The sequence below is a fragment of the Tetrao urogallus genome (assembly GCF_951394365.1).
Source record: "Tetrao urogallus genome assembly, chromosome: 22".
NCBI lineage: Eukaryota > Metazoa > Chordata > Aves > Galliformes > Phasianidae > Tetrao > Tetrao urogallus.
In genome coordinates, this window is record NC_136835.1 from 5,647,539 (window position 1) to 5,673,820 (window position 26,282).

General features: G+C 45.5%; 1 protein-coding gene across 1 annotated transcript in view; it reads right to left on the reverse strand.

Moving 5' to 3' along the window:
• The window catches only part of FLI1 (Fli-1 proto-oncogene, ETS transcription factor), a gene marked incomplete at both ends in the record, with an annotated part of 77,518 nt that extends 51,559 nt beyond the window's left edge, over nucleotides 1-25,959 (reverse strand). The window contains one exon of the mRNA XM_079545726.1: nucleotides 25,894-25,959. Coding sequence (XP_079401852.1) covers nucleotides 25,894-25,959 — 66 coding nt within the window. The remainder of the gene's footprint in view (nucleotides 1-25,893) is intronic.
• Between the last annotated feature and the right edge of the window lie 323 nt (nucleotides 25,960-26,282).

Below are 26,282 nucleotides of genomic sequence, written 5' to 3' on the forward strand. Positions count from 1 at the left end.
ATTTGCCTGCCACGTATCCAAGTGTGATCTGGAAGCAGATTTGCACCTGTCTCAGCAGGCCAAAATGAAACAATAACAGCACTGAGAGCTGCTGGTTAGCGAGCAGCAGGGGCTGGGCGTGCGGCTGAGCCCCCTGTGTGCACTTCTGTGCTGCTCATCAGGTTCTTTTCATCAGATCATCAGAGCAAGGATCTTCTGTGCTTGATGGGCACACACTACGTACCTTTCTGCTCAAGAAAAGCAACCCGCACTCAGTGTGACCTTTCCATCTTTGATTATCAGGGCTAGAATGAAAAAAGCATCCCTGAGAGCGTGTAGTACTGAGCACACGATGGCTGTTGCTCTCCTTCAGGAACGCAGGGCTGGGTGCAGCTACCACCCCTGGTGCTGAGGGCGTGCAGCCATACCAGCTCCCAGCTCACTGCAGCACGTGCTGCACAGGATTTCTGCTAGTGCTGCTCTAAGATGAGACTGTTTCTGTGTTTCATAAGCGACTAGAGCTTTTTAGGTCCTATAAATAGTGTCTTTCCTTTCCTAGCTGCAAGCAAGCTATCTCGCACACCCAGATACTTTGAACTTTGTTTCAGAGTGGTTTTTCTGTTGACATGCTGGGCAGCTTTAGCATTCTTTATCCTGGGCTTACAAAGCTCTTTGTGGTGATTTGTCAGTTTTCTTCTCTCTGAAGAGCATAAGCTATTATTATTTTACAGTTAGGAAAATTAAGGAACAGAAAGCTCTGACAATTTGCTCAGGGTTAAGAAAGAGGAATAAATCCCAGGAAACTTCACTTGCAGGCTTCTGTAATTACTGAACAGCATTCTTCATGAAGTCTGTCTTTTTGGAAAGAAGGGGCATGTGAGTTTTTATCTGCTGAGCAGAGTAGATACCCAATGAGAGATCAATCTTCCTTATCTTTTTACTAAATAATAGATGACTGATAAACAGCTGAGATGCTGGTTACAAATAGCTACAACAGCTGAGAAAACTTGGTTACAAATAATTTCAGGTTTCTGAACATGTTTCTCTTTAGAAGTATCCCTACTTACATAACCCATTAAGTTAGTCATAACAAAGAGCAAATAGCTAAATGCACATCTTGGACACAGTTTCTGGTGAAATTTCCCACTGCCTGACTCAGAATGAATAAACCTCAAGCTGCCACTGTGAAGCACTGGGCAAACACAGCCCAGAGGATGGCTCGTGCTCCAGAGGGTGCATGGTCTGGCTGGTAGGAGAGTGACAGCTCAGTGCCTTGCTGTGCTTGTACAGAAAGAGCCTGGCAGAGTCAGCAATTTCAGTGTCCTTAAGAAGAATCTCCTGTTGGAAGCAAACAGGAGCTTTTTTCTAACACAGTTGTTACTCTTATAGCAAAACCACCTTTAAGAGCTCCTCTGTGGGATTCCCCCAGGGTGTGGGAGCTGGCTGTCCTGCCCCCTTCAGTGCTTCACCAGCTCCAGACAGAGGAACCTGTGCATCCTGTACACAAGCAGGTGGGTAGCTGCATGAATCCATACTATAGTACTGGGTTTAGAGGGATTCAGATGAAAGATTAGAATCAAGGACTTCTGCAAAATGACTTTCAAAGCATTTCATCTAGGCAGTGCTACGGAAATCAACAGTGATAGTCATCTAGACCTGCTTGTCCCACTGACCCTAGTTTGAATCCGGGTCAGTTTTGATGAGGTCAATGGAATAGCAAGGGTGTAAAAGATATATATATATACATTGCATACATATAAATACAGTGTTGTTTAATCCATCTTTCAGCCATTTGCTCTGCCAGTTTAACCTGCAACTTAATTGGAGAAAAGCAGAACTACAATCCTTTTATGCACTGCAGCTGATAATACCCAAAAGAAATTTGTTTACTTTATATGTTATAAATTCACTGAGCCTTGTATGTATCAATAAGCACCATAATAAAGTCCTGAGTAAACAAAAATGTGGGCAGCATTAAAGATAGCAAGTCAGAAGTCAGAGGGATTCCTTTTTGCAGCCTTCTCCCTGCTGCACAGAGCTCAGCCATGCACATCTCATGGCTCTGCTGCCACACAAAGCTGCCACGTTACCCATTTCCAAACATGTTTGGATGGCATGTCAGCTACCTCCTGCCCCTCCTCGTTTCTCAGGTTGGCACAGAACAGTGTTTGGTGAGAAAAGTGCTACTCGCAAAATAAGGTTTCTGTGGTTTAGAGCTATTTTGATTAATTATTATTTTTTTTTTTTTTGTAAGTCTGCAGCTGCTAGTTTTGAAACGGCCAATCCTAAAGTTGCCAAAGTATGAAGGAGAGGGGAAGAAATCAATGGAAGAAATAGACAATTAGAGCAGGGTCCTGACCATGGAGCCATAAAAGTATTTTGAAAGCCATAAAAGTTTGGCTTATGCAAGAAACCATCTGGTATTTAGGCCTAGTTGAAATTTTGGCTGTGTGTGCACTGTGTGAGTACCAGTGGAGCAGCTTCACAGCTGTGTGCACGTACTCTGCTGGACTCCTTCACCAGGCAGGGCAGGGCATTGCTGAAAAAATCTGGAAAACCTATTGGGCTTCACACCCTCCTTACTCCTGGACAGCTCGTGATGGCCTTTGATCTGAGGGAAAACATGCCTGCTTGCCACTGCTGTAATGCTACAAACCCTCATACAAATCGGTGCATGACCCAAAAAGAAGTTAGCGATGCATATCTCAGGAACATTGCAAGAACCGTGCGGTTTCTTCCTGCTCACTACATTGCTGCACGTGAACAGAACTGAAGTCAGTCCCACCTTCTAAGAGCGTCTACCCCAAATAAACCAGGCAAGGTAGAGAGGGAAGGGAGCATTCGCTTACTTCAGCAGATGAAAAACTGAGGTACAGGAGATGAAGTGAAAGCTTCAACTTGTACAGGAAACCTGTGGCAGAGCAACTGACTGAAGCAGGTTGGGCGCTGCTGAGGACAAAGACTGGAGTGAATTAACAGCTCTCAGACCTTTCTGACTCACCAGGAGGAAAAAAAATAAAAGTATTACAAAAAGCCAGTATTGCATCAGGGAGGGTTCTTCCAGAGTGTGCTAATGCCAGGCACAAGGAACAGTGTGTGCTGCTCCTGTGAGTAATGCTGAAAAAAAGACAAGTTCAAATGGGAACAGGTGCAGCTGAGGGCACCCACAACCAGGACAAAGGGGGCTGGTGAAAAAGATTAGAAGATTTTTTGTTTATCTCAAGAGAGCTATGTGAGTGAGCAATAGTCACACCGGGGGCAGAATATCAGCAAAGGGAGCGTGCTGGTTAAGCTAGCAGGCAGTGCTGCCTTAGGAGAAAGCAGGTACAAGTCACTCATGAGCAAATACTGGTTCAAAACCAGAAGAAAGTTTTTAAGCATCAGAATGTGGAAGGTACAGAAGTCCTTTCCAGAGGGGGAGTGGTGGCAGTGGAAAGAATATATACCCAGAAACCTGCAGAGCACTGGCAGAGTGGACTCAGCTCAAGAATTGCTTCCACTATGGAGTTCAAACTAAGTGCCTCAACTTTCCTTCACTTTTAAGGAATTTAGAAGAATAATCTCTTGTTACATACAGTGCTTAGCACAGTTCTGGTTTCCAGGCCCTATGGTAGCACAAATAATTCATAACGCTAATGATCAACCATAATTACATCCTTCCTGGAGCAGGGATGACACATGAGAACACCAAAAATGAAAAGCAGAGAACTAGCTGCAAGCTTATTTCAGTCACTCATGACCTCCCCATGTTCTGTGAGAATGAGAAAATGTCTCCTCTCGGATACTGCAGTGTAAATCCAGAGGAATTCAAAACACATCATCGCAAGGAAGCTTGAACTTCAGTGGCACGCTTTCTTTTTCTAAAGGGGATGAACCCAATCCGTTTGTTAAAAACTTTGCCCACATCTCTGGAAGTGCTGTAAAGGCAAAGGATTCCTATAAACACAAGTCTGGGTTTGGGAAGCCCTGCGAAAGCCAACAAAGTGGGCAGACACCAACCTCATCTTCAACAGCAACACGCAGAAATCGCGTGTCCTGGGCAGGAATTCATCGGTGCTTGGAGTGAAAGTGGACACAACCTTTTCCCACCAACATGTGTCACGTTGTGATGCATCTTGGATACATTTTTACACAGTCTTCCCCACAGCAGTACTCAAAATCCAGAGTGCCTGATATCACTGCCCAGAGCAGGACAGGAGGATAGAGCTGCTTTCTGGAAGAGCAAGACTGGAAGGGAGCCCGGCAGAGCCCTGCTCCACACCTTCCCATGTGAAAATTCTGGGTAGGTAAAAAGTAACACTTTTCAGTCTGGATCTGGCTGTGCTCCTTCTTCCATTTCATGCAATGCAGAGGGAAATTTGCAGCAGAGAAAAAGAGCACTGTGAGATTCTGCACTGACGCTGTGAGTGCAGCAGGACTGCGAGGAGCTGCAGCCTGGGCTGTGTGCCATTGGAGTGGTAGCAGTTTCCCTTCGGCTTACTAAAGACATCTCAGATTTCAAGTACAATCTTAGTGCCACCAGGGGATTCACCATCACTCAGATAAAATGTAGCACACCAAATCTGCATGCACACTGGTCTGGAAGGTTCCTAAGAAATAGGGTCAATTAAAACCGCCTCAGATCCTGAGAAACACACTGTTGTGTTTTTTTTCTTTGTGTCTGTTGCATACTTAAAGTAAGATTATTCTTTCTCTTGTCAGAGTGGAGTCTTTACAGACAGCACTGGTAGTATTTGCAGTGTGGTGCTGAGAATTCCTGCCTTCAGCTAGCAAATCTCTTCAGCACATGTTTATTTTAAAGCCTGGTTAGTTCTAATGAAGTCAAGTTTACGCCTTTCAGAAATATCACTTACATGTTATATTTGTGCTGTTGGAGGATAGATGTGTCCACAGGAGATCTAATGAAGGACACTGCCATACATGTCAGAGGAATTTTACCAGCAACTTCGTACTGACAGTGTCATGATTAGCAAAATCTATCCTTGCTGCAGCACCCATCTCTGAAGGACCAGGAGTCACACAGCCTGTAGTCCATGTTCTCAGCATGCCTCAAAAAAACCCACAGCAACAATAGCAGCTACTTGAAGTAACTTTTGCTCTTTCAGGATCAGTTGATAAGCGATGATCTGTCTGGCTTTTGAGCCTATACCAATAAGTTCTGGCTCTAGCAGTTTTTCTGGGTATCAGAGGTAAGACTGACTGCTCTTTCAAAGCCTGTGTGAGAACATTCAAGATCCACTCTCTTCCACGAATCACACAGCAATTCTAAAGCCTGGGATGTGAATGCCATCCCTGATGCTGACTTGCTGAGTAACAGTTTTTTTCCTCCATTTAATCTTCTAGGTTTTTTTTGCTTTGCCTGTTTAGGCTATGGGCTCTTATTCCATCTATGTGCCGTGCTTCATCTTGGAGGGATCCTCTGGGGACAGCTTCCATAATACCAGGAATTAATCATACGAGTCACGACTTCTGGTTCTAATCAGGAGTCTGTCCTAGAGGCTGATCTGCAACACGACACTCATGGACAAATCCTCGGAATTTAATAGGGATTAAATCAGTGGAGTTCTTATAGAAATCGAATTAGACTGTATAGAAACTGTTCCATAAACAGAATGCAGCAGAAAAGGCTAAACTTCCTTGGTTTTCCACTGGATTTTACAGAAGGGATGTAATTTTCAGTCACCTTTCCCCATATATATTCCAAAACCGTTTGATGTGAAATGACATTTTGCAATGTAAATGCATAGGATTTTGTTATCACATAAGAAAACCTCCAGTCTATGCTCTGAAAGCTGCAGAAAGGCAATTCTGCAGGAAGGCAATGATGTTTATTCTTTTCCTTGCTTAAAGAAATGCAGGCCCCTCTCCTCTGTTCAGCTTGGGCTCCCTGACAGCTCTGCCTTCTTAGCTGAAGAGCTGCTGGAATTCTCTGCTGTGTTGGCCTGTCCTAACCACAGCCTATCTCCGACCGTTGCTTTCAAGTATATACACCTTACACATGGAGACACACACAAATAGCAGGCCAGGCTCAGCATTTTTGTCTTGCTGCTCCTGAATTTTGATGATTTGGATAAATGAACCCTGAGTCTACGCACTTTGGATATAAGTTACCTATTCTGCAGGGGCTGAATTGGCAAATTCACTTTGCCCCCCATGCAGATGGGCAGTGAGCAGTGCAGCTTGCAGTTTTCCCCCCTCTCTCTAAGCCCACTGAACTCTGGTGTTTTAGATAAATGGATAAACTGTGAACATGAACTAATTGCACCGATTTCAGGGGGAATTTGAAGTATTTTGTATTTCTCAGAATTGGGCCAATATTTGCACTTAGCTCTCTGCTAATGTACAACTCCATACTTTTCTAGCTGCCCTTAGTTGCATTAGAAAGCTTTTTTATAGGCATCTGCTCAGCCCTGATCTGAGATAACATTACTCTTGAGCAAGACAAGTTACTGTACAACAGGCACGAGATCGGGTGTCTCTACTAACGCCTAAGATTTCAATCACCATGAACTTGTGATTCTTATAACAAATGAGCATCTGCTCTGACATGAGAAGATCATGAAGGCACGGTGCACCTCAGCAGGGCAGCACACTTGTCATCTGGGTGGGGTGCAGTAGTGGAAAAGTAGTGCTTTCCCAAGGCACAGACTCTTCATTGCATGAAATAATTTGGATTTTGCACTGAATCCTCCATATCAACAGAATATTCCCAATATTAGCAGGATTGAAAGACAAGCGCAGCCCTGTAACAGTGAAGGGGAGAAGCATTGTGCAGAGAGAGCAACTATTTACTGCTGTAGTTGTTTAAAATAATAATTCCTGTTAAAATACATAAGGCTGCCTGTTCCAGTATGTACCAGGAATATACTATGTGTACTGTACATGTGTATCCCTTTTGGGAAGCATTTCTGCCAGTGGTTCATGTACTTCAGGACACAGAATTCCAATCCCAAATTCAAATACCAAATACATTCACACATACAAGCCTGTGTAGCTCAGTGAGATCTCAACACCTGATTATTTGCTGTATGAGAACGTTACAAACCCTGTATGTCTGCTACAATGCAAGATTTTTGGCCAAGCTTTTCCTTCTTTTTGGTTTTGTTCGACTGAGGCATGGCTGCTGCCCACTGCTCTGGATGTGGCTTAATTTTGGCAACAATACAGCTCTTGCCCCTCTGCATTTGGCAATGCAAAACTGAGTTAGATATGAAGAGGGCACTATCACTCTAGGCAGCCTGACTCAGAGACTGGGCAGAAAAAAGAGCAGGCAAATGTTTGGTACTAACACTCTATGAAGTCCCAAGGAGATTTGGAACAGGAGCAGTGGAGGAGTTACAGTTTCCTTTGTTCTGTTAAAAGGAAAAAGGAAACACATCAGGAAACCAGACTGTGGAGCACAGGAAGTCTCACTTTGGCTGATAAAAAGGAACTGATGTGAGGTTGGTTCAGATGCAGTTATAAGTCAATCAAGCTTGGAACAACAAGAAGAGCTATTCAGAAGAAACCAGAGAGCCAAACTCCACATTTAGCTGTAGAAATGGTCTTTTAACCTCTTCTAATCTCTTCCTTATCTTCTTCTTTAAAAGAGAGCTGCTATAAAAATGTTGAAATAAGAATTTTCTCATCATACAGAACTCGGTTTCCTGAACTCACCACACCCTCCAGTGACCCCAGCATACCTTACTCCAGTTTCTTTTTTTCACTCATCAACCAACTAAAAAACTGTAGTCTTGCTGATTTATCTCCTTCCCTCAGATCTAAACCTGCATTAGTGAAGAAGGGCAGTTTTTTTGCTGAGTGAGAAATCAGCAAATGACTAATTAAATGCTTTCTTTCTTGTTATTTTCAGTCCCTCTGCAAGATTGACAAGCTCGAGCCAAGACGCTAACGTTCAGTTCCTGGATGTGCAGCTTCGTCAGCTTGCAGAGGGAGGTGTTACCTTCTTTTCTTCTAATTGTCTCTTGCTCCTTTGCAGCACTACTGTTAATCCAGGTTACTCTGAGTTAATCTATGCTTGAAGAACACATGGGAATACATCAGTAAACTTTTCTATACCCATGGCGTTCACTACAGGAGCCTCTACCGAGCGACTGAAGATCCAAGGTCATTTTTTACAGCATCTGACCAACACTGAGAAGCAAAGGCAAGAAGCTTGTGGGATTTAGCCTTACTTCTCCCATCTATTTCCAATGAGAGCTGTGAGTTCAATGCTCCTTATCCAGCTCTGTGAATTTGAATCAACAACGTATTTACATGTAGAATCAAAATACTTCATTAACCACTGAGGAGGCAGCATGGTTTTCAGGGGCAGAGTTACCTTCAGAAGCTAATGACAATTGGGCTGTCAATACATTTACGAATCAAACTAGATGCTCAGTTAAACAAACATGCTCTCACATGCCTCTTTTTAGGGCTCTGGCTTCAAAGCATAGAAGCAAAACAGAATTAGCTGCATTACAGTTTTTCTGGTACTGATGGTCACTTTCACGTCATTATTTTCAAGCTTTACCTCTGGCACCGTTGTGCATCGATAAAAAGAAAGTTTATTGGGACATACATGCATGTCTTCAGCAGTAGCATACAGTAACGTGGATCCTTTTGTTTAGGTCTTACAGCTAAAGGAAAATCTTTTGGTAGCGGAGGTGGGGGAGGAGGGAGGTAACGTTTGCGGCTTTACTACAAGAGACGGGTTTCTAGATCAATATTACTAGCTGTGTAGATATGCATCAGTAATAATATGGCCTGGGTAATGAGAGAAAGAGAGGAAATAAGCAGTAGATACACTCACAGTTTGAAGAGTTTGATATTTGGAACTCAGTAGAATAGATTGTCCTGTGCATACATTGCTGTTTCTACCAGCACAGTTCAGGTTGGTGCTGCTACCCGAGCTGCAGCCTGGTGTCTGAGATGGTGCAGCAGGTTAGCAATGATGGGTCCACCACCAAACAAAAAGAGGCTGAAAACCCCATTTGTATGAGGATGCTTTAGTTCTTATTTTCATAAATAGCTATAAATATGCACTTATAGTCCTAAAAAATAGTAATAGTTAAATTGTTCATTCAGCAGTTGTTCTTAGGCACCACTCCTGGAACCGATAGGACTCCATAAGCCATGAAGTGCATCCAGCCCTGTTTACACACTGGTGCACAAGCCAGTGCTCTCATGTTCACGCATGCATGAAAGCAGGAGAGGCACAGACACTGGGAAGGGATCCCATTCAGAACAAAAGGTCTGAAAGAGAATTTTGCATTTGAGATAAAAAGCTGGTTTCAACCTAAGTTGTAGAGCTAAGCTTAACATGTTCGAGCCATCTCTTCTAGGCAAGCCATGCACACATCCATGTTTGCTCGAGTATCAATACCATGCTCCTGTGTCCAGCAAACCCACAAATGCCTGCAAATCTGAAGTTAATGCTCCCTTGGCTCCTTTTATTTTCCTGCTGGTGCACGTTTGCTCTGAGATGAGATACAGGTTCTTTCAATAAGCATTTGAGTAAACTCAAGCAGAATGAGAAGGTTGCATTTTTCGAGGGCAAAAGATGGGGTGCTGTGGAAGAATTTCATGTTCTGATGTTTTATAATGAGAAAAAGTATGGAAGATGCTCCATGTCACGAGGTTGTATGTTTATCATAAATTCTAGGCCTGATCTTTCTGAGATGTGAACTGAAATTAAGAGAAAAGCATTCTGGAAAGGCAGAAGAGACCCAAAGAGAACAGCCTCTGCAAGAATTGCTATAAACGTCCTTCCCCCAGTGTGCCTCACTTTATCAGCATGTCATCTCAGGTCTTACTTTAGTGAGGTGTGAAGTGTGACCTTAGTCACTGCTCCTTTTAATTTCTGTCCTTTGCTCATAGCATTCTAATGAAGACTTGTACTCTTACACACTGACTGCAGTAAAATTCTGCCCAGAAGAATGCTGCAAGGAGTCATAAAAGCTGGGCCTCCCTCCATCTTACAGCAGGATTGTCATAAAATTAAAACAAATAAGTAAAATAAAAGCATGAAATCCTCAAGACACGCATGCTACTACTCAAAGTGGCCACATCCTGTTAGGGTAAAATCCACAGTGGTGCAGAGAAACTATACAATGCTCTCAGCACCTCTTTAAAGCCTCAGAGTGAAACCCCAAGTGCCTAAAATCTAAGCAGAGCAGTTGTGCTGTTTTGGTGTGTGTTTGGTTTGTTTTGGGCTAATCTTCCTTCCCAAAGCAGGAGCAGTTCTAATACATCTCAGCTGCTCCATTTACAGTCTGGAAAGGCATCCCCCGTGTTTTACTGGTGTGGTGAACAGGAGGCACCTCGTGCTGGCAGCACCCAGCTGAGCCACAAAGATAAGTGCACAGAGAGGCTGAAGGCGTGCACCAGCACAGAGGTCAGTCGATGAGAGAAAGTGAAGCACCACCACCAAGTAACAATATAAAAATATGTAAATATTAAATATATATATTTATAAATATAAATATAAAAAAAATACGGCAATTACAAAACATTTCCAACAGGTTTTTGCTGCTGTATATTAGAAAGCCATTCTGCAATACGCCATCCAAACAGCTACTGGGGTATCAGCAAACAAAGAATGTAAGCCTTGGAAATTTCAGAAGGCTTTGTTCAAAACTGCTTTTGTGGGGCTCGTGAAAATGTGAGCAAACATCTGTGCAGGGTGTTTTTGTACTGGAGAGTAAGATTCTTGTCCTACGAGTCAATGCCTTCTTGCCAGGAAAGGCCATCTCTAAAAGGCCAAAGCAAGGGCAATTTAAAAATGGCAAAACAGACATTTAAAAATGGTTCAAAAAGGAAACATGTTCTTAGTTTGAGATCTTGATGGCCAAGTTTCAGGATGAGAGCGAATGAGCGAACGCCTACAGTTCACAAATGACAAGAAACAGTGATTGCAGTAAGAAATCCTACCCCGCCCTTTGCTATAGCAACACCAGCATACAAGTTGTCTTCTCGTGGAAGGAAAAAGAGACAAGTATGGTTGTCATCTACTTGGTAATGCAATGTTTTCATTGAATGTCCCTCACATGGTCTCTCTTTTATGTCCAGAGCGTGAGCATGAAGATATTTTCACAGAATGAAAGCAGCAGTTACATAAACTGTGCTTTTTTTAATTAACAGTCAGGCCTTGGCAAGTGTAGTTATTTTAATTAATTATAGCCCACATGTAAATTCGAACTGAAATGATTAAACCAGTTTGAAACCACACTATTTGTTATTGTGAAGAAGTCCACGCATGGGCATCTTGTTGACATTAGATGTACCATTTTGGGTTTAATTTGAGGCAATAAAAGCCAAAATTCCCAAAACACGATGTAAATTAAGCCAAAGCAAGATGTTAACCCAAAGAAGATGTGGGCTGTAATATCTGCAGGCATTCAATACAAATATTATAGATTATTTAAAATTAATCCAAACACAGACTGTCATCGGTTTCTTTGGCTCCTAATCATCTTCTGCAAGTGTTGTTCACAGAACACGGAGCAATGTCATTATGAAGATGCATTAATAATGATTCAGATATGCTGTACTTCTTTCTGCATAGAAAGCCCCAAAGCATCACTGCAGATGTCACTTTTCAAACCAGCCACTCCAACTCACATGTCAGATATTGAACAGATTACTCAAAGAATGCAGAAAAAAATTGCCTCTCACCACCAAGGCCCGTGATCTGTAATTCCCCTCTCAGTAAATCATGATTTTTGATGAAATAAAGGTGCACTCCACACCTGGTGCAGATATCAGTGATATCACATTTGACAGCTGACAAGGAAAGATGACCTACAGTCCTGAGCTCATCCCAAGTATCTCTGTGTCTGTGTGGCATTCCCTAAGCTTTGGGTTAAAGAATACCAACAGCTTCAATTCACACTTCCACACACATCCACAGAGGACATAAATACAGACCAGGATGGTCCAGACCACATTTACTCTTTGACTTGTGTTTCCCCAGGAGCATGCAGTTCTGAACACGCAAGACAACACGACAGCAGAGCTATCCATGTATTACAAAGTCAGCCTGCAGCTGGGTGGGTTTATGGTTAAATTATTCTGTGTATGAAGAACCAGCTACCAGAAGGTCTGTTTTCAAGGCTTTTCCTAAATGGCATGAAAAGATTAAGAGCAAAGTACAGGCCCAGCACTGGGGTTGCAGGGTGAAGGGGAAGGTTTTATAGTACTAGGCTCAGACTCCTACCCGGTCAACCATGCAGTTAAAAGTCTTTGACTCAATTAAAGCAATTAGTCCACGGAATAGTTTGACTTGATGCTGAAAAAGCTTTTTCACATGTCTTGTTTACAGTGTTCAAGAATACACCTGGAACGTGCACCCCTCTAACATTTCTGATCTGAGCTGCCTGCTACAGTCAGATATCATTCAGTGTTTATGGAGCAAAGTGCTTCTTAACCACGCTTCTTAACCACACATTTCATCCAGTCCCTCACTGTGCTCTAAATAATGAACAAACTTTTTCTTCTCTTTTTCTCGCCAGTCATCTACCTGCTTCTTTTCTGACATATTATTTCCCAACCCAAATGCATGGATTTGGGAGAAAGCAGTGCATGCATCCTTCAGGACAGCAAACCTAAGGGTCTGATTGCTTTTAAAGTGCTTTGTCCTGGTTGCAGCACAGGTTTGCTTTACTATGTCCTAGAATTTAGAAGATCTACCCCAAAGCGCAGGTTATATATAGAGCTCAGCATATTAAAAACATTTAAGTATCTCAAGCCACATCCTCTCTCATTGCCCTTCACCTGAGACAAGTCATGCAGGGTGGCCTAACCCCTTCCTTTCACAGCAAATCTGCCAGTGCATGGCTCCGATTCTCCTTGGGAGCCCACTCAATTCTCTACAGCAAGCAAATTTGCAAGAAATCTCCAATAGCCCTGAGGACACTACAGGAGCTTTCAATCACTTGTGTAAGTGCCTGATACAAAGAAGGGATCAGTTACAGGAAGAGGTCAGCAGGAGACATGGATCTGCAGCAAGTTGCTGATGATCTTAGAATTGCTCAGTAAGAGGAACCCAGCTGAGATTCTGCTGTACCTGTATCCTGTGCCTCTCAGCTCAGCCAAGTTCTTTCTGGACTACAAGTGAAGCAGGAAAATAGAACACAGGGCTGCAAAGCAGATGCAGGAGCTGGGGCAGTGACCCAGGACATGGCTGAGTTCCTCCTTTTGCCACAGCGTGACCGTGGGCCAAGCTGCTAAGAGTCACAGTTCCTCATCCCCAAAGCTGGGACAAGGGGTGACAGCAACAAGGTTGCAGCATAGACGGACGGGGAGAAGAGGAGATCCTAGGAGGCACCACGGGCTGTGTGGGCCAGGGGAATCCTTCAGCGCCTTTCAGAGGATGGTGCTGAGGGTCACGGTCTGTGGAGAAAAGCAAGTCCATGTGTGCACTGGAGCAAAGGTACAGATGGGAAATTTCTGCACTTTCGCTGTACAATATTTAGGGCTCCACAAATCAAAGGTTGTGGTGCACTAAATGTATCCTGAATGAGGCCCAGGTTACTTTTGCTACAGACCTGAAGAGGTGGTAGGGGAGACGTGTCTTATTCCTGCCATAACTCCCAAATTTTGTGCTTTCAGCGCTCCTGCTTTCTCTCTTCATTTCTGACATCTCCCCTTCTGTTCCCTCTGTCTTTCCTCTTTCCATTTTCTCTTCCTGCCCATCTCCTTCCCTCCTCACTTGTCTCGAGACCCTTCCAAACAGTGCACTTGTCACAAGCTGCAATGCGAGGGAGAAAGTTTCAGTTCCTGCCAGTATGCAGCTTCTTTCTCCCCAGGTCAGCAGAAAAAAAAAAAAAAAAAAAGAAAAAAAAAAAAAAAAAAAGAGAGAAAAAAAAAAAGAAAGAAAAAAAAAAAGGCTTTTAAGAAGAGATCAACACCCCACCCAGGCGATAGGCATCTTTCGAAATCCTCCAACTCAAACACACCCACAGCGTCTCTCGCTTCAAGGTTGCTGTTTGAGCTACTTGTGTGCTGCAGTGCTCCCTCAAGAAGAGCCCGTAAGCATTGCACAAAGGTCCCCCAAAGCATGAAAGCAAATCTGCTGCTGTCTGGCCCTGGAGAAACAGCATAAGGCACTTGAAGGGACTCAGAAGGCTTGGTTTATCTTTGCAGAAGCTGAAGTTTTGATGAGGGTAAAGGAGGGGGAACCATTCTCTAAGCCCCAGCAGTGTTCTCTCTTGCTCAAGGCCACCAGAGGTTGGTTATGTTCGCGGTTTTTTTGCCACACTCTTTGCTTCCCCTTCCCCTTGCCTCTCCCCAAACTAGGGTGATGTTTCTCCTCCAAACCACCCAGTTCCTTGCTCCCTCCAGAATTACTAGAGGAAACGCCCGGACGACCAGCAGAACCAGCAACGCATTTCAGACAGGACCAGGCGAGGAAATCAGAGCCGGCTGACACTTAGATGCCAGCGGCACACATCTGGGGCCAGCCCGGAGCCCCGCTGTCCCCAACCAGCCCCCTTCCCGGCGGCCCCGAGCGGTGCGGAGCGACGGGCCGGGAGCTGTCACTGCCTTTCCGCCGCGGCCCCGAGCCGGCACGTCCCCGGGGCTCACCTCGGCCCCTCCGCCCCGCCGCGGGGGCAGGAAGGCGGCCGGCCCCGCACCGCCCCCGCCTGCGGAGCCCCGAGTCCCGGGAGGCGGCGGGAGAAGCGGGGCAGCCCGGCCACGGAGCCCTCCGTGCCGCGCCGCTCTGCCGGGGGTCCCCGTCCCCTCCCGTCCCTTACCTTAATAGTGCCGTCCATCTAGAATAACTTCCAGCCGGTACCAGCAATATTCCACACATTGACCCGGTTTAGCCTGCAGCTGAAGCCTCCCGAAGTTTTTATCCTTCTCTCTTTCACTTTTCTTTCTGTCTTTCCAGGGATTTGGCTTTCCTCCGCTTATCCCCTCGCCTTCTCTCTCCCTCTCCCTCCCTCGCTCTCTCTGCCGCTCTTTTTTTAACTTTGGTTGTTGCAGCAGAGCGAAAAAGAGACAGTTAACCGGATGAAACGTTTTTTTCTGCTAATTTTGGGAAGTGAAGTCACTCGAGGAGGAAACTTTCGTCTCTCCACTGGTCCTGCCTTCTTGATCAAAATATATATTTTTTACATACAGGATATTTGCTCCATTTAGATAAGAAGGGGCAGAACAATAGCTACCTCTGTCAGCTCTGTTTGTCGTGGTGCAGCGAGTCCAACGAAGACCTTGCCTTGCACCCCACACCGTATTAGCGAGCACTGTGTGTCATCCCACAGTTTAGTTTAACATGTTTTTTGCCTTTCTTTTTTTTTTCTTTTGGCTGGAGCAGCTTCTGCCTGACTCACTGAATTTCCGTCTCTTCCCACAGATTTTTTTATTAATGCGTTTTCCAGTCATAGGCAAAACAGTTAGGGGAGAAAACCGTAAATACAACGCAGTTGGAGTGTGCAGGGAGAGAGAGGGAAAAAGAAAAAAGCATGAGAGAAAGAGGGAAAGGGAGAAAGGGAGAAAAAAGAGAGAGAAAGAGAGAGAGAGAAGGAAAGAAAGAAGGAAGGAAAGAAGGAAAGAAGGAAAGAGAGAAAGAGAGAAAGAGAAAGAGAGAAAGAAAGAGAGAAAGGGAGGAAGGAAGGGAGGGAAGGAGGGAAGGAAGGAGGGAAGGAAGGAGGGAAGGAGGGAAGGAAGGAGGGAAGGAGGGAAGGAGGGAAGGAGGGAAGGAGGGAAGGAGGGAAGGAGGGAAGGAGGGAAGGAAGGAAGGAAGGAAGGAAGGAAGGAAGGAAGGAAGGAAGGAAGGAAGGAAGGAAGGAAGGAAGGAAGGAAGGAAGGAAGGAAGGAAGGAAGGAAGGAAGGAAGGAAGGAAGGAAGGAAGGAAGGAAGGAAGGAAGGAAGGAAGGAAGGAAGGAAGGAAGGAAGGAAGGAAGGAAGGAAGGAAGGAAGGAAGGAAGGAAGGAAGGAAGGAAGGAAGGAAGGAAGGAAGGAAGGAAGGAAGGAAGGAAGGAAGGAAGGAAGGAAGGAAGGAAGGAAGGAAGGAAGGAAGGAAGGAAGGAAGGAAGGAAGGAAGGAAGGAAGGAAGGAAGGAAGGAAGGAAGGAAGGAAGGAAGGAAGGAAGGAAGGAAGGAAGGAAGGAAGGAAGGAAGGAAGGAAGGAAGGAAGGAAGGAAGGAAGGAAGGAAGGAAGGAAGGAAGGAAGGAAGGAAGGAAGGAAGAGCAAAGCCTGATGATCAGAACGTATTTAAAACATTCTGTGGCCCCGTTCCATGCCTGTCCCAGGAAGGGTTCCCAGCAAGGAGTGTGAGATGGGGTCCGGTCCTTGCCAGAAGGGAGCACTGAGTGAAATAATGCAGGGCAGACAAACGGCTCCAGTAATTAAACGCTCTGGAAATGGGGCTGCGGGAAAGTGGAAACTCTTTTTCCTCTTTCACCCCTATCTCCTTCACTCCCAGTCGTTTCGAGGGCTGAGACGTTGGGCTCCCAAGTACAGGTCCTAAGATCAATGGCAACCCATCCATTACACTCCGGGGGCTGGGAGCACCTTTCCCAGCCTCCTTTCCCTGCACAACCTTCTTGCTAAGCTGTTAAAATCCCACTCAGATGGAAAAAAAATATACATACAGACTAAAAAGAAAAGACAGAAAAAAAGACAAAAATTTACAGTAATTGACAGATCAGCTGAAGTTTCGTGTCAGTACAAGCACTGCAGTGAGACCAAATCAGAACACCAGCCTTTAAATCCCGCTTTCGGCTGGTGAGCTCCTGACATGCAGCTCTGCCTTTCATTCAAACGGGAGCGATCGCTCCAAAAGAAACGCGTTTTTCTTTTCCCGGGCAAGGCTGAAAGCCTCCGAAGGAGCCGAGGGAAGGAGACAATACGCGCCTGTCCAGCTCCACTTCCCACCCCTCCCCTTGCAGAAGTAACAGGCAGCCACCAGCGGAACACATCATGCAACGCTTTGGGCGTCCTGTGCTCCCCACTTCTGCAAACTGCTGCAGCCCGAGAAGAGCCAAGAAAGAAAGTGACAAGGCAGGAGGACGCTCCTGAACGTCAGATCTCTCGGTGGAGGGCATTACCTTATCCAGTGCCAGCTGGGTCCAGTCTTTTTGTTTCCCCTGTCCTTAGTCCAACCACGGGGAGCAGGGGGGATCAAAATATATCCAAAGTTATTCTGCACCCGCCCTTTCCAAACGAGAAATGCAATAATGCCACTAGTGTTTCTACTCGGCTGCTGCAGAGATGCCTTATTAATACTTTATTTCTCCGAGCCCGAAGCTGGCAGGAGCGAGCTGTAGATTCCTCTTGCCCCTCCCTCCCCTCCCTCCCCCCTCCTCTGAAATTAGTCTCATCAATTCAGCTACAATTTGGGAGTTCAGATGCAGACACGGAGCTGAACGTGACCAGACCTGAAGCTTTGCTTGCCGCTTGCCGGCGACTGAGGCCGCCTGCAAGCAGGAGGTGAAGGCGGAGGGGCAGAGGGGACAGCCCGGCCGCCCCCCACCCCCGTCCTCCCCTGTCTGCTTTACAATCCAGGGGGCTGCGCTGGGGTCCCCGGAGAGCAGCACATCTGGATGCTGCTAGCGGGGTCAGGTCCCCCCTTGCCTAGGGCCACAAGAACTGGAGTTCAATTAAAAGAAATCGCTGTTAACCCTTTGCTTGCCTCATTACTCTTTTTGTCTTTCCCTTCCTCCATTCTACTCCTTCAGCTACACTTTTCTCTGCTCCCCCTTTAGCCTGACCGCGTGGCTGCTGCAACCAGAAAAACCAGAGGTTAAAAGGAAGAGTGAAACGCATCCTTTCAAAACCCGAATGGTTTCCTCTCTAGACAAACTCTCCACCAGCCCCGAAAAACAGCAGAGTTAGGGGGTGAGAAAAGAAGGGGGGAAATACCGTGGAAGGAGCCTCTCATCCACGGACCTCACGGAGCTCAAGGCTTCACCGAGAAATCACATGAAAACGGGGCCAGAGCGTTGGAGAGGAGTCCTACATGTCCATAACGCCGGGCTGCTGAGGTAAACCAGCCCAGCCCTCGCAGCATCTCCCCGGCGCTCCCAAAGACAGGCAGATGTCAAGCATCTCCGGCCGTCCCACCTAGAGATAATTTAGGAGCACGACTCTGCATTTTATTGCCAGAAGGGCACCGTGACACTCAGGGCTTATTTTGCATGTCTGAGGGCGATTCAAAATGCGGCACGTTCGGGTCACCCAGGTTGGACCCATCAGATAAGATAACGAGCGAAGTTGCTAACCATTATAACGGACAAACTGAACAATCAACTCCTTTCCTCCCAAACAACGTAACGATCTGCTTCATCTCGGGGTTATCTCAGACTTTAGGAACAGGCTGGAATATCCACCGGCTCCGTGCGCCGGGCTTTGCATCGCGCGAGGTGAGCGGTGCGCTGGCTGCGCCGCTCCGCTCTCGGATATACGTACGTATATCCAGTAAAGGAATGATGATCCGTTTAATGTGGTTACCAGCAGACATCTGGAAAATCATTTGATCTTGGCAACCGCGGAAGATTGCAAATGCTTGCACTGGGACAGGCTGGTAGAAATCAGTTGCTCCTCGATTATTATTTTTTAACTGCGCTTATGAATAAAACGAAACTCTCGTCCGATGGTTTTAATTGTTTCAATATTGATCTCGAGTGCTTGGCGTGTCCCCACCTCCTCTGTTCGTCCTCACAGTTGAGCTACAGGCTGAAGCCACACGCGGAGGTACAAATCCGGTTTGGTGTATGAGGACACGCTGGGGACAGACCGAGATTATCTCACAACCAGTACGAAAGGAGTAACCTCACGTGTAGCCCAACGCCAGTCCTTAGCGGGAGAACGTAGCCTCAAAGATACGGCTCCCTAATTCCCGCGAGATTAGTGCTCATCACCGAATAATTAAAACCATCTAGTTATTCCGCAGGCGGAATAAAGAAAATCTTCCCGGGCCTCAGGTTGGAAACGCTCTTTTCGGATGACGAAAGGGGATTGGTTCCTTCCAGCCCCTCGTGTCCAGCAGCATCAGCTGAGCTGTGCCCATCCCGCAGCCCGGTGCTGTGACCAGGCGCGGGGACGCGGCCGCAGCTCGGACCCCGTCACGCAAAGCGGCCCGCGACCACCTCTGGTTCTTAACTAACTTTGTGTGTACACGTGGCTGCCTTCCCTGCGCTGGATATATTGAATACATACCAAACTTTCTAAATATACCGTCCTCTAGAAAAGCATTTAAGATGTTTACCATCCTCCTTTGCCCGGGGCTGCATTCGCAGAAGGCCAGCGCCCCTTCTGCCGCAGTCCTTGCCGGAGGGAAAGGCTCTACCGGCTTCAGCCAATGTTTGAAATTTCCTGCTCTCGGTTCCCTCTGGCTTCATCGCAGAATGAAAACGCAACGTGTTTTGTCTGCTTTCTAAACCCACGTTCTTACAAGCAAAAAGCCCCAACTGCAGCCCTGGGATTTGATCCCCAGAAACGAATCCCGCTTTAAACTAATTGGGCAAACCTCTGCCTTTCAGCAAAAGCAATAAAGAAGGTGCAGTAGGGTTTTCTAGCTGTAGCACATGGATCGGGTCCCTCCCGGTCCACAGGAACAGCCCATGGGATTTGAGAACTTGAACCCAGAAAGTTACTCACTGCTAATCAGCGCTATGTAAAACATAATGTCTTAAAAGTAGCGTGGAGAAGACGCCGTGGCTTTGAAGCTGCATTGCAATTACGCGGAGAGTGGGCAAGCAGCGTCCTGGCTGGTTTTATTTGAGCTCCATGTCCCAATAAAACAGCCCCCGCCCTCCCTTCCTCCCCCATCCCGCAATTATTGAAAAGCTGAGCACAAAAAACAAAAATACCGAAGGCCAAAAAAACAGACGGCAGCGCACCAGCTCCAAAGGTCTGGCCCCTCGCTTGAGGCCATAATTAATTTGAGATTTATTTTTATTGGAGAACCCAGTCTCGTCTGACCTTAGCCAAACAAGACTCCAGCTAGACCCTTGATGCGCTTGAATGGAACAGAATATTTCTCTCTAACTTCTCTTCAGGCATCTGTGCCTGCTTTGAATTTGTTCCTCAGACTTCATATATTTGGAGATTTGCAGGAAAGATTTTAAGCATTTTCCCCCTTCAGCATTCACTTTTTCTTCCCGTTTTGCTCCCCTTTCTCGCCACATAGGGCTGGAAACGCATATGGAAGGCTGGAATACAAAACCCACTGGTTCCAACATATTGGTGGGGGTCGTTTTTCTGCAAATCGTGAATAAAACGGAGCCATTAGAAAGTCGCAGAGCTGAGGAGAGATTCGGCTGCTTAAATGCCGGTATTTGGAGGGGACGGAGTCACCGAGTGTAAAACCTTGTCCCCTGTGCCCGAGTGTGGCTCATTTTAGAAAGTCTCAGCGTGCCACATTTCCAGGAGAAACGACGTTTCTCCTCCAATTTCTACTGAAATCCAAATAATATCTTCAAAGTAAAGAGGGAGAGAAGCAATGCCAGCCTTTCCCCACGCAGCGCTTGCCTTCAGCACGGGTGAAAAACAGGCAGGGTTTGTTGGGCACCAGGAAATGGAAGGGGATTTTGTCTCTTTAAAACAGAGAAGCGGCTGCAAACGAGAGCTAAACCCTTAAGCAGCAGGCTGTCGGGATGCACTGCTGAAGTCTAACAAGGCGTCGCTGCCTCAAAATGAGAACGATTCGGTGCACACACAGATCAACCATCACTCCGCGTGAGAATGACGTAGGAACGGATGGAAGCCGCAACTGCCCACCCTGCCCTGCCGGCAGAGCTGCTGCAGCCTCCCGTTCTCTGGGGTCCTGATGGGGTCCTCCCACCAGATGCCAGGACCAGAAATTCTGCTGGACGCCGTGAATTGCAGAGGAGGAGAGGAAAAAAGAAAAAAAAAGAAAGAAAAAAGAAAGAAGAAAGGCAGAACTGGGCAAGGATAGCCTCGGTAGGAGCAACATTGCTTGAACTACGAGAAAAAAAGTCCATGAAGTCTGATTTTCCCCTTGTCTGCGGGGCGCAGCGTCTCTAGCTGCCCTTCAGTGCGTGCCGCAGGTTTCTGCGCTCTCCGCAGCCGCGTTTCCAGCATCCGTGTGTCCATGAGCGCCTGTGGGATGCAGCCAGGTTAACAATCCCTCGGTTGGTCCCTTAGCTGTCCTTTCTGCCGCAAGATATCTGTTGATAAAAATAATCATCATCATAATAAATACTAGGATATTCTTTCCACACAACCTGTGCCCGGAGCAGCCCCTGGCTGCTGTTGTTTCTGTAGGAGAAAGAGTGTCCGTGCCAGGTTTGTCGGTAGGCTTTGCATTGCCTTCTCCAAAGAAAATCCCACTGTTTTGTCCTTCAAGAGAAAAAAAAAAAAAACTAAAAAAAAACAATCTCTTCGGGGCTTCTGTAAACTTTCCAGGCAGAGGGAAAGCAAGAACAAACCAAATATTGTTTCCAGCCACCCAGACTATTTTGCCTCCATGAATATGCTTCTTTGTACGGTACCACAAACATTATGGCTGCATGAAATCCATTTTTAAAGCGAGAGGTCCTGCGCTTGCACGATGGGTCCTTCTTCCCATCTCAGGGAGCTGAGCTGGTCTGGAGACCTGCACAAGTCAGCCCAGGGGAATCCTGTGTCTTAAGGTTGGGCACCTCAGGGAAAATCATCCGCAACGAGGTTCTCCTTGGAAGGGGAAGGCAGGAATCCTCAGCGCGGCTGGAAAGCAGAACGTCAGCCGGCGAAGCGGTGGTGGTGTGGCTCTCTAGACGAAGGGGTCTTCCGAGGCTGAAAGGGCGAGAAGTGCGATCTCCCCACTGCAGCAACACTTCACAGATACTTAAGATTGGAAGAGACCATTAACGCCCTCTTCTTGCACTTCGCTTTCAAACTCTCGCCTCCGCTGCTGGTACCCGAAGCGGCCTAAGGAGCGCAGCTCGGCTGGATGTAGGGCTGAAGAAAAGAATCACGGAATCGTGGGGGTTGGAAGGAACCCTTGGAGACCATCTAGTCCAAACCCCCGCTAACGCAGCCTGCTACAGTAGATTGCAGCATCGCGACATTAGCTCCTGCGTTGCCTTTACACTCACATCCGAGCACAGAGTGGAGATACAGAGTGGGAGTGAGGATTGCTTCGGCCCATAGCAGCCTGTGGCAGTGGTAATAATTAGAAATTCAGCATGCAAAGGTCATGTTGCTCTGCTTATAGTCCTAATGCTTTCCATATCCTCGCAGTCCGGGTTCCAGTGCTGTCTTTTAACATCTAATTTCCCAATTATATCACATGTTTCGTTCTCAAAGTCGAATACTCATGTTTAGATGAGATTAGCACCCCCTGATACACAGTAAATTGTTAACTATTAACTCCTTGCTGATCAATAAGTATCATAATGGTGTGCAGAATAGAAATATTTTATCAAGAACACAGAAGAAAGGAGTAAGGATCGTAAATATCTTGTAATACTCAGGAATTTCTACTCCACTGTTGCATTAAGGCTCAGACAAGAAAGATGCACAAGAGAGAATGTGTGCTGTCATGAAGTTAAATAGGATCTTATAACTGTGCTCTGGGTGCAGATCCATATGTTGTATGATGTAAATCAAGGTTACAACATTGGCAAGTAAGTGTGACTCAACATAAACCACCTCTGTTAAAACAAACCATTTTAAAATTGAAAACCTCTACTTCCTCCCTCTCCAATCTCCTGCCCCACGCTTTTGCATTTAGGAAGCTGTGTGGCCTGAGGGTGGTCACAGGTTGTTCTGTACCTCAGGGGTATGGCACCAAACTTGTTCCTCCTAAACTTCCCTGCTTGTAAATCCTTTCATTTACAATTATTAGAGATGAGCTGCTCTTCTGAAGAAGGCAAAGAAAAAACGCAGTGCTTCTATACTTATATATACCATGCATTCGTTGAAGAGAACTTTCTGAACTTTGACACTGATCCCAATCTTGCTTTTCTTCTGTGTGATGGAGGCACTGTGCCAGTCATCAGATGGAATTCCATGAAGGTCATAAAAAAAAGCACAACAGAGTTCATCTTTCCCATAATTCAAACAGATGAAACTTGTAAAGAAGGAATGACATGAAGGGGAAAAAAAAGGGAAAAAGAGAAAAGGAAGAAAGAGAAAAGGAAGAAAGAGAAAAGGAAGAAAGAGAAAAGGAAGAAAGAGAAAAGGAAGAAAGAGAAAAGGAAGAAAGAGAAAAGGAAGAAAGAGAAAAGGAAGAAAGAGAAAAGGAAGAAAGAGAAAAGGAAGAAAGATGTGGGTAGAGGTAAAGAATTGGAATTTAACTTCTTGCTTTTTAAATGCCTCACCACAACTTGGTAAGTCCTCAAAGATGAGTGTAGAGAAGCAGCAATGAGAAAGCAAGTGTTATCTAAAGCTGAACAGTGCTTCCTTCTTGCACAGCACTTTCATCCACGCTTTAAAGATGGAGAAACTGAAACAGAGTTGAAGTGCCTTGCTCAGGAAAACCAACGCCAGAAGAGATGGGGTCAGTGTGCAGGTTTCCTGACCCTCTGCCTGGATCCTGAGCCAATGCCAGTTCTACAATAACCCAGACTCAGTCAGCATCACCATGTGGGCCCTGAGTGCATTGAAGTCAGTGGAAACTGTCATCAAACTCAGGAGCCAGAGACTGACTTAACCTGTGTGCTCAAGGCTCAGATTCTTTGGCATTTAAGCATATTCTTACTTCTAAGAGCAACTTTGTTGACCTCAAGGAGATACAAAGGTACTTTTTTGCATCACTGTACTGAACTGCTCAACTGAAAGCTTAACAGCTCCATAGGAGATGTCTCCTTTGCCTTCAAAAGAACTTCAGATCAGTCCTAAGAGCTTCCTTTCAAAACTCTGCGGAGTTTTTAAGCACAGGAACAAATTATTTCCCCAGTGACACTGGCATGAATGAAGCTTTACAGACAAAATACCAAAGACAGAATGATGGCAGCTGATGATGAAGGGCTGTAAGAAGAGGCCGAGTTCAGCATCACGCAGCCCACCCGTCCCAGCACTGCTGAGACACTGAGTGAACGCCCAGCTGTGGGAGTTCTTCCTGGTGGATAAAACACACTTATCTGCAGAGCTTTGCCCAAGCGTGTTGCCTGCAGGGTCATACAAACCAAGAGGGCTATGCTGACACAGTTACGGATTGACTCACTCAACCTGGTTGGAATATGAAGTTATTTAGGCCTGGATCTTGGTTCCACTTAATTCAAAAGGAGTCTTGCTACTAACTGCAGCAGCAGCTGGATCTTGCCTCACAATAAAAGGCAATGATGCCATAATATAGGATGTCAAAGTGCCTTCATCTCTTCGTTGTGAACGGAACACTAAGATCATTTCCAACACATAGGAACACCAAAGAGAAGTCAGTCCTAAAGCTGGGCCCAGACTGCATCATTTATTTCTTTACTTGAATGTTTACTGAATCACCTTTCTTGAGACTTTAATTTCATTTGTAATGCACGGAATTTATATTCTTCCAGAAACTGGTCCAAAGTCATGTGAATCTAATAAGCAAAATTAAATCATCAGCATTCCCTGAAACACTGGGCTGTGACTGTGATCCTAGGGGGATATGAACCCAATCTGGAATCTTCACCATTCCTGGTACAATTCTCTCTAGAAACCTTGTCCAGAAAGATGCACAGGTTCATCCAACCGGGGAATGCAAGTAATTCTATGTGAGCTGGGATCCTTCCCACCATTTCCAATATCAATACCTCCAAAAAAACTGCTGGCAAAATGATCTGTGGCCTAGGGATTCTACACAGAAATCATTCAGTGAGCCAATTGCAATGAAGTGCATGCACATGAAAATCACAACTGACACATAGATCACCGACTAAGGGGGAAAAAAAAGAGACAGAGAAAATTCCTGTAATAAATTATTCATTACAAATCACCCACCCAGCTCTTATTAACACCCTTCTGCAGTTCTTCTGCCTGGGAGAGAAGACATTTGTGTTTTAGATTTTCCCTAAGTGCTGTTGCATGCAGGGTTTGCCTTAAACGTGTAACCCAGATGTCCCAGGCTTGGTTTATTTACATTCTTGGGAACTGTTGTGGTAAAAAAACTATATGATGTCAAATATAATATAGTGCTCAATAGAGTTATAAAGGGACAAGGCTGTGCCAGTTCTTCTTTGGAATTTGTTTTAATCTTATGAAAGAGCCAGAAGTGGCACATTGAAATACATTCTCAGATTCACATTTTAATGAAAAAAAAAAAAAGTACATATATTATCAAGGATTAGAATGCAAGTTCGAGCAGTCTGTGGCAGTATCCATTACCAGTAACACCAATTGAAGTCAATTTTCCTACTGAATTGATTGAGGAAAGCTACAAGTGATGCTGTGAAAGAAATGCCAGTTTTACAAAGCATTGCCTGCTGTGACAATCCATTTCTTCAGCAACTGAAAGAGATGTTTTGCTTTAACCCATGCAACTCTTTTTCCCTCCCGAATCTGTTTAGAAACATACCATTCAAAGCCAGAACTTTTCATTTCATCTTCGTATCGAGTTCAGTGGCGGCAGAGAAGCAGAGTTACACTAAATGAAGTTTAGCCTTAGATCAATACTAAATGGTACCTAGGAAATCAGTCAGTTGGAAGCCATTGAAGAAACTGCTGTGATAGCAGTAGCACACCACCACCATCACACCCACTGCAGAGGAACAAGGTGCGACCATCGTGCGATGAAGGACACCTCACTTAATAGTGGTTACAGCATCACCCACAAAGCCGAGCGCCGGTGCATTGTGCAGGACAAGAGCACCTCGACGTCTTGTTACATCTCTTACGAGTCAGCTTTGGACTCAGCACTGCCTACTCCCAGAACCAGAACTGCAACGCTAACCCCTCTCCCACCGAAGCTTCTTTTTCTTCCCAACTAAGTTCAGTGGGAATGGGAATGAGACTTCAATCAATACAAACAATTGCAAATTTTTGAAGGATTGTAACTTTGGACATTACCTGTTTAAAGATGCTGTCATGTCTTACCTTGACGTAAGACGAAGTGTCTGGTACAGTCTGAAACATCCTTACGTGTTTAACAGAGATTTTCAAAGGTCCTAAAATTGATCTGAAATTAAAATAGAAAAGAAAGTCTTATCTATCTGTATGGGAAAGTAAAGAAACAAAGCACGTTTACAAAGTAAGGCTAATACTACTACTTAAAGAGAAGTCATCGAGCATTTAAGTGCACACAGATGAGCTTCCACCGCAGTAACTAAATGTCAACTATTGGGCTTCAGAACTTCACAAAGCAGGGCTTTGTTTCCATGTTCAACAACAGTTTGTTTGTTTTTGCATTTGGATTTTTCGCCCCCTCAGGAAAAGTGCCTTCTTCACTTCTGGCCAGA